The 12500-nt window shown below is 49.9% G+C and overlaps 2 protein-coding genes across 2 annotated transcripts in view; one reads left to right on the forward strand and one right to left on the reverse strand.

Moving 5' to 3' along the window:
* Window positions 1-10815, forward strand: part of LOC135827311 (glycine--tRNA ligase-like) — a 26629-nt gene extending 15814 nt beyond the window's left edge. Inside the window, 7 exon segments of the mRNA XM_065339837.1 lie at window positions 1429-1597; window positions 2096-2180; window positions 3077-3165; window positions 3931-4040; window positions 4401-4494; window positions 8551-8735; window positions 10039-10815. Coding sequence (XP_065195909.1) covers window positions 1429-1597; window positions 2096-2180; window positions 3077-3165; window positions 3931-4040; window positions 4401-4494; window positions 8551-8735; window positions 10039-10173 — 867 coding nt within the window. The 3' untranslated portion in view covers window positions 10174-10815.
* A 440-nt stretch (window positions 10816-11255) lies between these two features.
* Window positions 11256-12500, reverse strand: part of LOC135827312 (DNA/RNA-binding protein KIN17-like) — a 10532-nt gene continuing 9287 nt past the window's right edge. Inside the window, exon 7 of the mRNA XM_065339838.1 lies at window positions 11256-12448. Within this exon, the coding sequence (XP_065195910.1) occupies window positions 11909-12448 (540 nt within the window). The 3' untranslated portion in view covers window positions 11256-11908. The remainder of the gene's footprint in view (window positions 12449-12500) is intronic.

Genomic DNA, 12500 nt, shown 5'->3' on the forward strand with positions numbered 1-12500 from the left:
CAGCTGCCCTGCTTTGAGGCACGACGGTCCTGCTTTGGGCCGAAATATTTGTATACATTTACACGAGTCTTGATGGAGAGACAATTGCCTTTGTCTACCTAATACCAAGAGTATATAACCCCCCAAGAGTGTGCAACTCCTGATACCCTTTCTATGGGGTACGCCGACGGCGAAAACTCACATCACGTGGTGCAGTGTCGCAGTTGTACGTTTCCAGCCCGTTTTTAGCGAGCAGCGGAGTACTGAAAAAAGCACTCTCTGACAGAAACTCACTGCACGTATGCAAATCCCCAGCATGAACACGGCAGATTTTCGGATTGCGCGCACGCTATCCTACGTTTGTACGTAGTACAAAGGTATCTGAGACATGTGGTGTGAGTTTTCGCCGTCGGAGACCCCGTATGCAGAGTTGCACACTCTTGGGGGGTTATATACTCTTGGTTATAGGTGTCCTACTTTGGAATGGTGGCAAGTCGAGGCTAGCTAGAGTACAGGACCACATATAGGGTGTGTTTGATTGGTCTCACCCGGGAACAGGATTGCTCAGATTAGGGGTGTCTGATTGGCTGGACTGGTTCTGGAGCGTTCAGAATAGGTTCAGGCTACCGCATTGCAATGATTACTGCGCTTCTGTTTTGGTCGTTCTGTTTCATGAACTGCTGTTCTGACTGCTCCCGTGAATCTGAGTTGAAACCCGATTGACCATTCAAAGGGTGCCCTTGCTTTCTCCCCTCCTCGCTGATAGGGTGAAAGACCAATAACCCGCTCTCAGGGAGTATACGACCAAAGCTCACCAATGGCGGTTGTTGCAGTCTCCGGCTAACCAGAGTACAGCTAAAAGGCTGTGATATGGCTTGCAGTGCTTTGTTTGTGACGCATTTGACTAGCCGAATTCTGTTGGACTCCGTACATCAGAAGTGCGTGTGTGTGCACACATGTTATGCTCCATATTCCCTAGCATGTTCTTATTATTCTTGCTATAGTCTGATTAACATTGCAGAGTGGACGGTGCACTTAAAGCTTGTCTGGAATCAGTTTGTAGCTGGGCTGTGTATTGCTAGTCCTCTGACAAATGTGGGCGTCTGTTTGCTTTTATTTGCATCTCTCTCTCTCTGTCTTCTCTCTCTCTCTCTCTCTCTCTCTCTCTCTCTCTCTCTCTCTCTCTCTCTCTCTCTCTGTCTCTCTCTGTCTCTGTCTGTCTCTCTGCCTCTGTCTGTCTGTCTGTCTCTCTCTCTCTCTCTCTCTCTCTCTCTCTCTCTCTCTCTCTCTCTCTCTCTCTCTCTCTTTCTGTCTCTTTCTCTCTCTCTCACTCACTCTCACTCTCTCACTCTCTCACACACACACACACACACACACACACACACCTCTCTCTCTCTCTCTCTCTCTCTCTCTCTCTCTCTCTCACTCACACAATCTCTCTCACTCCAGGGCTGGGTAGAGTGTGTTGGATGTGCCGACCGTTCAGACTTTGATCTGAAGCTACACTCAGCAGCTTCCAAGACCAGCCTCTGTGCGCAGGTCAGGCTGAAGGAGCCGCAATCTGTAGATGTCGTCGAAGTCTGTACCGATAAGAAGGTCATGGGCAAAGCATTCCGTGGTACGTTGTGTTGTTGCTTTTCTGTGGGGAGGGTGGGGGTTCTAGCCTATACTGTGTATTAAAAGTTGCTCTCTCTCTCTCTATCTATCTATCTCTCCCTCTGTCTCCTTCTCTCTCTGTCTCTCTATCTCTCTCTCTCTCTCTCTCTCTCTGTCTCTCTCTGTCTCTCTCTGTCTCTCTCTGTCTCTGTCTCTCTCTGTCTCTGTCTCTGTCTCTCTCTCTGTCTCTCTGTCTCTCTCTCTCTCTCTCTCTCTCTCTCTCTCTCTCTCTCTCTCTCTCTCTCTCTCTCTCTCTCTCTCTCTCTCTCTCTCTCTCTCTCTCTCTCTCTCTCTCTCTCTCTCTCTCTCTCTCTCTCTCTCTCTCGTTCTCGTTCACTCTGTACAAATCATTGAGCAGCTTCTTTGCCGCGCTCTCTTTCCATGCACTTGTTTTTGGGAGACGTTATGTTGCATTGATCATGATATCATTGTGTGTGCGTGTCTTGTGGCAACCATCCAGGAGATGAAAAGGTTGTTACGCCTTATCTGCATGCGCTCCAGGATCCGGAAGCAGCTCAGCTTGAGGAGTCACTAGCAACCAACGGGTAGGAGAAGAGGTTAATTTGTCACTCTTATGTGTGCGTGTGTGTCTGTGTCTGTGTCTGTGTGTGTGTGTTGCGGGTGGGTGTGTTGGTGTGTTGGTGTGTGTGGGGGGGGGGGGTATGTGTGTGTGTGTGTGTGGGGGGGGGGGGGTGTATGTGTGTGTGTGTGTGTGTGTGTGTGTGTGTGTGTGTGTGTGTGTGTGTGTGTTTGTGTTGGGCTGAGGTTGTTGGTATGTCTGATGGTTCTGGGTTCCCAGTACTCAGTAGCCGAGGCTGGTTGGTAAAGTAACTCCAATTTCACTTCAAGGTACCAGTGCATCTAGTGTCTGCTTCTATCAAAGCAGCGTGCTGTCTATACTGGTTACCCCAGCAAGTGTAGGGTGTGCATAGGTAACTGTCTTGGCCGTTTTATGCTGATGTACTCCGTGTGGTGTAGACCAGGTGTGCATTGGGGGGTCGATTCACGTGGCTTTGCCAGTTGTGTAGATTAGACAGTTATCTGGCGCAAGTCTTGATCTGTCTCATTCAGATCTTGTTCGCTATCGTTGCTATAAGAGAAAATCTGTGGGTGCACATCCAGTGCATTTGCAGATTTGCGTGCTTCTCTTGTGACGGGCGTATACATGGTACATGGTATGTGTGTGTGTGGGTGTAGGTGTAGGTGTGGGTGTAGGTGTGTGTGTGTGTGTGCATATGTGTGTACATATGTGTGCATATGTGTGTATATGTGTGTGTGCGTGTGTGCGACCGTGTACGTGTGTGTGTGCACGTGTGCACAGGCAGGTGTATGGATGTTGGGGTGTGCAGGGTGTGATGAGGCGCGTACGCGCTTGGATGTGGGTGACCATTTCTCAAACTCATTTCAGTGCGTTCTCGTGTTCTGTTCCGCTCCATCGCAGATCTGCAGAGGTGACGATCGAAGGCAAGTCCTTCACCGTCAAGCCAGAGCACATAAAATCTGTCAAGCGCTTCAAGAAGGACATCTATGGTGAGAACCTGCTTGTGTGTTCACAGCTTTATTTTACTTCAGCAGAAGCACAGGCAAAATCTGCCTTCTCACTGGGCATATTGCCACAGTTCTCGCAAAATGATGACGGATGTATGTGCTCCGCTTGAGAGCGGAGTGCAATTTTTCATCAGGGGCTGCTTTAAAACTGACTGTCGACTGTCACAGTCTGAATGTAATGCAGTTCTTCCATTGTTTCCGCTGGCACACTCAATAAGCGCATTGTGCATTGCCAAAAACATGTAATGTATGTGTCTGGGGTAAGGCATGTGACTATGCCAGGATCAGCAATGCACTGGTCAACACCCTACACAACCATAGATCAGCAATGCACTGTTCAACACCCTACACAACCATAGATCAGCAATGCACTGTTCAACACCCCACACAACCATAGATCAGCAATGCACTGTTCAATACCCTACACGACCATGCCCAGGAGCCTGCAGGAGGCTGTGTGGTGGGGTGGTGGTGGTGGTACAAACGATGTCATTGCGAAATCGACCTATTGGGGAACAGAGGGTGAAGTAGTGGCAGTGGTACTCAAGCCCCAGCATCATGTTATCTTCTCTGTGTCCACTGCCATAATTCAGTGTCTTTCATGCCGCCGTGTGGGTGCGCTGCCAATGCCCGTGTCTCTGTATTGGCAAACTAGTTTGGTTTTGGTCCAGTTTGTCATTTCCTTGTCTGTCTGCTGGTCTCTCTCTCTCACATACATTCTCCCCCCCCCCCCCTCCCCCTTCGTAGAGGAGAAGATATTCCCGCACGTCATTGAGCCGTCGTTTGGCATCTCGCGTATCCTGCACGCCATTCTGGAGCAGAATTTCCAGGTGCGACCGGAAGACGCACAGAGGACGGTAAGCAAGAGAATGGGTGGGGGGTGGAACTCACCGTCTCTGTGGGGATCGGGGGAGTGTGCACTGTGATGTTATAAGTCTGATAAAAGCTGTACGCACAGCGGCTTGCTGATTTGCTCATCTTTTTATTGCTAATGTTGGTGTCTGGCTATGCAAATGTGTACGTGTGTGTGTGTGTGTGTGTGTGTGTGTGTTTGCATGCGTGCACGTGTGTATGTGTGTCTGTGTGTGTGTGTCTGTCTGTTTGTCTGTGTTCGTCTGTGCATGCATGTGCGTCCCCGCGTTCAATACTGCCATCTGGTGATGCTGCCACCACCACGACCACCATGATCACCATGCCCTACAACTGCCACACTGCAGTGGCTGAGCCTGCCAGCGGCTGTGTGCCCTGTGAAGTGTGCCGTCCTGCCCCTCAGTAACAAGGAGGAGTTCACGCCGTTCCTGCACAAGCTCTGTAAGTACTAAGTACTATCGGGATCTCTGGACAACACTCTCAGTACATGTCCATGTACCCGTAATGGTGGTGGCTTCGTTACTATCAAAGCCACCTTGAAAATAATTCATAGTTTGTGTGAGATTCGAATAGAGGCCCAGCCTTCCGCATCCGTAGGGGGGGGGGGGGGGGGAGTACCATTCCCGCACTTCAAGCACACTAGATCTGCCAAGTCCATGCACACAGGTGCAACACCTGGCTCGTGTGGCGAAGTCGCCAGCACTGGAGCCTCAGACTTGTCAGCATGCACGGTAGCAACAGCTGGATCTGCCAAGTCGATGCACACAGGGACAACACTTGCCTTCTGTGACGAAGTCGCCAGTACTGTAGCCTCGGACTTGTCAGCACGCACAGCAGCAACAGCTGGGGACTCGGACTTGGAGGCAGGATTGAAGAAATCCAAGACGGATTTCTGCTTGCCTGCTGCAGCTTGCCTGACGACTGCTCCTTGAACAATAGACTTCGCTTGAATGATGAGCGAATACAACTCGTCGCCGCCAACTTGTGACTTGGTGAAATTCTCCAAGTCTGAAAGATGGCCAAGGGCATCACGGTACGTCTTGAGAGCTGGTTCAGGCTCCTCAACAGTGTGCTCATTTTCTACATCTTCGCCATCCTCATCGAGTTCCTCCTGCTGTCCTCCGTTCTTTGCACGCTCAATAAGCGTCCTCTCATAGTCGGCAGCGAGAGTTTCGAACGTGAGCAAGCTTTTATCGATTGCCAGGAAGTCAGCAGCAGAAGCACCTGGAACTGCTTGATGCACAAGGGTCTCCAATTCTGCCTCAGCTCCGTTCTCGGCAGGTTCTTCTACTTCTCCAAGCGCGTCATATCCAGCATGCCGAAAGCAGGATGTGATGACCGATGGTTTTGTGTCCTTCCAGGCTGCAGCTATCCACTGCACCGCATGCAGGACATTCACTGCCTTCGAAACACCAGCTGCAGAGTCAGCGTCATCCATGTGGCATATCACATGCTTCAGAAGCCTTTGCCGGTAAAGGGACTTGATGTGACGAAGTATGCCCTGATCAAGAGGCTGGAGGCAAGATGTCGTGTTGGGAGGATAGAACTGCAAGCGAACATTCTGCAGCTTCTCGTTCAAGTTGGGATGGCACGGCGCATTGTCAAGGAACAGCAAAATTTTGCGTTTTTGACGCTGCATCTGTATATCCACACCTACTACCCACTCTTCAAACAGAGAGCTGTTCATCCAGACTTTCTTGTTGAAGCGCCAGGTGACTCCAAGTTTGGCCAGATCCGAATTCTTGAAGCATCTGGGCTTGGCCGACTTCCATACAACCAGCGGCTTGAGCTTCTCTCCCGTCAACGAGCAGCAAAACATAGCAGTCGGTCTTTCTTTGGATTTTTTCACCGCTACACGTCTCCCCTTTCAGGGCCAGCGTCTTCCCTGGCAAAGCACGGAAGAAAAATTCAGACTCGTCCATATTGAAGATTTCTTCCGCTTTGTAGCCAGTGCAGTTCGTCGGCAGACGTGATTTCCAGTCAGCTACGACATCACCTGCAACATCAGCGTTCTCGCCGCAGATTGCCAAGAAGGAGATTCCATGTCTTTTCCGGAACGCTTCCAGCCAACCATAGAGGCAGTAAACTTCTCCTGTCCCAGCTGAACAGCAAACTCGCGCGCTTTCTGCTGGAGCAATGGTCCGGAGAGCGGGATCCGCTTGGATCTAGTGACTTGGAACCACTCCCAGACAACTTCCTTCACGTCTTCCAAACCTGTTCTCCTCCTACCTCGCTGGCTGTTCGATGGAACCCCGGCGGCTATGTCCTTCATTACAGTTTCACGATCGCGGATGATGGCTTGAACCTGCGTTTTGCCAACGCCGAATTCCTCCGCAATCTTCCTAGCAGACTTTCCTCCGTCAGACATTTCAATGACTTTCACTCGCTGGGCGAGAGTGAGGATTGTACGTTTCGCTCGTGGCGGAGCCATAATGCTACAGGTAAGAAAAAGACTTTCAACGCTCCGGAGAAACACTACGTGAGAACAAAAAGACTTCCAACGCTCCGGAGAAACACTACATGAGAACAAAAAGACTTCCAACGCTCCGGAGAAACACTACATGAGAACAAAAAGACTTCCAACGCTCCGGAGAAACACTACATGAGAAGAAAAAGACTTCCAACGCTCCGGAGAAACACTACATGAGAAGAAAAAGACTTCCAACGCTCCGGAGAAACACTACATGAGAACAAAAAGACTTCCAACGCTCCGGAGAAATACTACATGAGAACAAAAAGACTTCCAACGCTCCGGAGAAACACTACATGAGAACAAAAAGACTTCCAACGCTCCGGAGAAACACTACATGAGAAGAAAAAGACTTCCAACGCTCCGGAGAAACACTACATGAGAACAAAAAGACTTCCAACGCTCCGGAGAAACACTACATGAGAAGAAAAAGACTTCCAACGCTCCGGAGAAACACTACATGAGAACAAAAAGACTTCCAACACTCCGGAGAAACACTACATAAGAAGAAAAAGACTTCCAACGTTCCGGAGAAACACTACAAGAGAAGAAAAAGACTTCCAACGCTCCGGAGAAACACTACATGAGAAGAAAAAGACTTCCAACGCTCCGGAGAAACACTACATGAGAAGAAAAAGACTTCCAACGCTCCGGAGAAACACTACGTGAGAAGAAAAAGACTTCCAATGCTCCGGAGAAACACTACATAAGAAGAAAAAGACTTCCAACGCTCCGGAGAAACACTACATGAGAAGAAAAAGACTTCCAACGCTCCGGAGAAACACTACATGAGAAGAAAAAGACTTCCAACGCTCCGGAGAAACACTACATGAGAACAAAAAGACTTCCAACGCTCCGGAGAAACACTACATGAGAAGAAAAAGACTTCCAACGCTCCGGAGAAACACTACATGAGAAGAAAAAGACTTCCAACGCTCCGGAGAAACACTACATGAGAACAAAAAGACTTCCAACGCTCCGGAGAAACACTACATGAGAAGAAAAAGACTTCCAACGCTCCGGAGAAACACTACATGAGAACAAAAAGACTTCCAACTCTCCGGAGAAACACTACATGAGAAGAAAAAGACTTCCAACGCTCCGGAGAAACACTACATGAGAACAAAAAGACTTCCAACTCTCCGGAGAAACACTACATGAGAAGAAAAAGACTTCCAACGCTCCGGAGAAACACTACATGAGAACAAAAAGACTTCCAACGCTCCGGAGAAACACTACATGAGAACAAAAGACTTCCAACTCGACCAAAGCAAGTTTCGCCAGCCGATGCACTCCCGCGCAAATATGTACGTGTGCACGTGTCGCGCACAGATGTTTAGGCATACTGGTAGCCTGCGATTTGACCTTTGTACTTTGTACATGCACCGTACAACGGAAAAAGAGGGTATGTACTCTTGCTTATACTTGTCGGTGTGGTCCTTATGTACAGGTGACCTCCTTATCCAGGGTCGTTTGACTGGAAATAATATCCATTGGTCCTGACTGTAGTGGTCCTCTGGGACAGGTGGTCACCTTATCAAAGTGGTCCCCCTGTCAGAGTGGTCCCCCTGTCAGAGTGGTCCCCCTGTCAGAGTGGTCCCCCTGTCAGAGTGGTTCCCTTACCAGAGTGGTCACCTTGTCTGTGTGGTCCGTCCCCCTTATTAGAGTAGTCACCTTGTCAGGGTATTTCCTGCTATTCGTGATGTCGTGTCGTATTTTGCATGATGTAATGGGCTCAGTGAGTGATGTGACGTCACGTGCCACGGTGTGTGTGTGGTGTAGACCAGGCTGAATAGTGGCAGCCAATTCTTCAGCCTTGCAAGCTGTTGAATGGTGCAATCCCAGCACAAGTTGCTATGGCTTCTGCTGTAGCATCGCTATCATCGCCTCCGGCGATGGGCGTCCAATGGTCCAACGGTGTGTGTGTGTGTGTGCACACGTGTGCGTGTGTGCACGTGTGTGCATGTGTGTGCATGTGTGCATGTGTGTGTATGACTCCTATTCCCAACCTATGTGGCTGCGTACAGCTGAGGAACTCACCGACCTAAACCTGGCTAATCTCGTGGACGACAGCAGCAGCTCCATTGGACGGCGGTACGCGCGCATGGACGAGATTGGAGTGCCGTTCGACATGACGGTGGACTTTGCCACTCTGACCGCTGACACGGTCACACTGAGAGAGCGAAACACCACCAAGCAGCTGCGAGTACCGGTAAGGGACCATCCCGGCTTTATCGATAATTCTCAGGGAACGCAAAAGTTTAGTTACAACCCCCCCCCCCTATTGAATGAAAAATTATTACAAGTATGGACTTACTGCTAGCATGGATTGATATGTGTTGCAGCTATCAGTATTTTTTTAAAACGAAAATGTCCTCGACCCACCCATAACCGAAGCCTTATCGACCCACCCACAAACGAAACTTTATCGTTTTGCACTATGGATGGCCGGCCCCCTGAGGCTGTCGTTCAATCGCTAGTACAGTATCGTGGTGCGTGGCCTTGCGCTCCGGTGTTTGACATGGCTTTCTGCTCACCGTAACAGTGGTAAAATGTACAGTAGACTCGTACGCCCAAGAACGTCCAGGCTGGAAATCTAAGAACGCCCCGGCCTGGATTTAAGACCGAACTCCAAGATTTTGAAGAACGCGACATTTTTTCACATTGGGCACAACTGAACGTCTCCACCTCTACGATTTCATTTGTTTCTGTCTCACCCCGCTCTTCTACAACTCTGCCAGATGGCAGCGAGAATTTACGCATCACTCCGACGCCAAAAAAGGGTCGCCTGCTTCAGTTTGGGTTTGGGTGCCATTCGAAAAGGAAACGAAAAGGAAACGCTCGACAAACGAATTGGGAGCTAATAACTACAATGCAATCTTCTGAAAAGGAGAGAGAGAAAGAGACGTGATATTTGAGCGCCGGTTTGTTTTGCAAGCGGATTGCACCTTTTAAATGATCTTGTCTGAGTACACGAAAAACAAGTCCGCAACCACAAACTCTTGTCGGGTCCTCGCGAAAACATCACCCAGTGCAGCGCTACATACTACACGTGCATGTGTAGTGTACAACCGGTACATGTAGCGCAAAGTGCATTGTACATGAGCGTCACGGGTCACGTTGGACGCGTAAGAACGCGAAATAAGAACGTAGCCTGGGGCGCTGAAAAATTAGAACTTTGCTAGACTGGCCCTCTGGAACCGCGTTCTTGGGCGTACGAGTCTACTGTAACTTTGTTTGGGCAGTATTTGTACTGATGTTGTGGATAGAATGGTGTTTAGATGTTTACCCGTGTGGAGATCATGTATTTTAAAACGTGATCTGAGTTGTTCACGATAGCCTCACCTGCCCCAACGTCTGTATGTGTGTGTGCGTGCGCGTCCGCACGCATGTGTGTGTGTGTGTGTGTCTCTCTCTCTCTCTCTCTTTCTCTCTCTCTCACCCACTCACTCTCTCTCTCTCTCTCTCACACACCCACTCACACTCTCTCTCTCTCTCTCTCTCTCTCCGCACAGGTCAGCAAAGTAAGCGAGGCCGTCGACTTGTTGTGCCGTGGCAAGGCCAGCTGGGATGATATGGCTAAAGTCTACCCGGAACACACCAGCCAAGAGGATGAGAAGGCATCGGCAGCTGCCACCGCCACTGAATAGCTTCTTCCTCAACTGACGCTGCTCGGCTGAGCGCAGGCCGAAGAGCTATGCGTTGTCATGCACTGTGCTGTGACATGAAGCTAGGCTCGGTGTGGCTATGGTCCTACGGAATGTTGTGTCAACACTCAGATGCATTGGCTTGACTGCACATAATGTGTCCAGTATCCAGATGCGTTGTTTTTGGTCGGTGTGTCTGGCCGCTCTGGCGTGCAGGCAGCTCCAAAGTGCTTTGTTCTGCTTGCGTGCCGGGACCAGCTGCATTGCCCTCTGTGCTGTCCGGCTGCATGCTTGCCCGTGGTGCATGCACATGTTGTGTCTGCGTCCGCGCCGCAGCAGCTACTGCACTCTGTGTGCGTACTGCCCGGGCTTCAGTACGTGGCGAGCGCCGCATGCATCGATAGCAACAGAGTGGCTGCCGCAGGCGCAGAAATAACACTCGCTCCTTACGTGCGCTGTTTGTTGCACTACTCTGCCACTCAGTTTTTTTTCTATTGGCTGGAATTTGGTTTCGAAATCTAATGCCAGAGCTATCTTGCTGTGCGTTTTGCTCGTGTTTAGTGCGCTCATTAATTCTCGATATATTTAAATTTATTTTGGGCGACTGTCTGATCGGAGACTCGGCGAATGTCTTTGGAATCGTGATTGGATCAGGGAGCCGTACACATGTATGATAATATGCTGTTGGTTGACAGCATGTACGTAAGGTGGAGGACACTGTATTCGGAAACAGTGACCTTACTACCATCCACGGTTGGTAGAGAGCCCAGGTGGATGGTTGCAGTAAGGTCACTGTTTCCAAACACGGTGACCTCTACATGCTGTCACCCAACAACATGTTTGAACAAAACAATGTTTATCTAATAATTATTAAAGTTAGCATACAAGATGGATTGGATTCATACAACTCTCCGTGGACTTGGCCCGGCATCCAGTATAATCATTATGATGTGAGTACTGCTACTGTTGTTTGTACATGTTGTTTGTACATAACCCCCCAGAGTGTGCAATACCTGATCCAGCTCTGCATAGGGTCTTGGTCGAGCGGGAAATGCCACAAGCCGAGGACCTAACGATTGGGGTACACAAAACAACAGCAGTGAAAGTTGAGCAAGACCAAGGACACAATGAAACAAAATGCCACAAGCCGAGGACCTAACGATTGGGGTATACAAAACAACGGCAGTAAAAGTTGAGCAAGACCAAGGACACAAGAAATCAAAATGTACAAAACACAGCATTGAAAGTCGGGCAAGACCAGTGGCAATGTATTTAAAAATACTAATTCTCAAATGTGACCAGCACATAAGATAGAGCTGGGGGGGGGGGGGGCAAAGGAGTGGAGGGCATACTGTGACAGCATGCAACAGTTCGAGTGCACGGCAAAGTGTTTGTAGTGCTTGGGCTGCGTTGTGTCCGGCGCTATTTTTATTCAAGAGGTTGAAAACACACACACATTGGCCAGCAGTGTGACTCCCATCACACAGTATGCTGAGGAGAACGATGATGAACAGCCGGGAGCAGAGTGCAACTGCTGATACAGGATAACTCAACACTAGATAGTATAGAGTGCCAAACCTTACTCGCTCACAACATCACTTCTTCGAGGCCATCCTGCTCACGTGTTTGTAGCGATTGCCGATGTGATGACAGGATAACACAACACACTACACAGTACAGAGCGCTGGCGACGGTGAAAGGCCAAAGTCCGCCAAACCTCACTCACTTACTCGTCGCATCACTTCTTCGAGGCCATCTTACTCACGTGTTCGTAGGGCAGGCGCTTGAGCTGTTTCAAGTTACGCACCACGGTCACATTCACGCAGAAATTCTCCACGTTGATCTTCTCCAGTACGGCTTCCAGGCCGCGATGCTCCCCGCTCAGCACAATCACGCTGCGTCCAATGGCTGGGATGACCGTCTCCAGGTCGGAATCCGGCACGGGCACAAGCTCCCCGGTGTCGGGGTCGCGCAGCTGGGCCGTACAGCCCCGGTTGGTGACCGACTCGACTGTGCACTTCTGCTTGTACAGGTTGCTGTGTTTGTTCATGACTTTAACCACAATGCCTCGGTGGAGCCAGGCAGACGCGGAGTCCTTGTTGGCGGCGGCCATTGACGACGCTGCACTACTTCTACCACCGCTACCACCACCACCGCTTGGCTTCTTCAGGCGCTTCTTTCTCTCCTCTTCCTCCATTATCTCTTCAAGGGCGGATTTGCGCTTGCGGGAGGCAGAGCTTGACGTTTGCTTGGCGAGCGTGGCCTTCTTGGCAGCTTCCTGTACATGTTCAATGCAGGGGAGGAGAGAGAGAGAGAGAGAGAGAGAGAGA

The sequence above is a fragment of the Sycon ciliatum genome, chromosome 11 (assembly GCF_964019385.1).
Source record: "Sycon ciliatum chromosome 11, ocSycCili1.1, whole genome shotgun sequence".
NCBI lineage: Eukaryota > Metazoa > Porifera > Calcarea > Leucosolenida > Sycettidae > Sycon > Sycon ciliatum.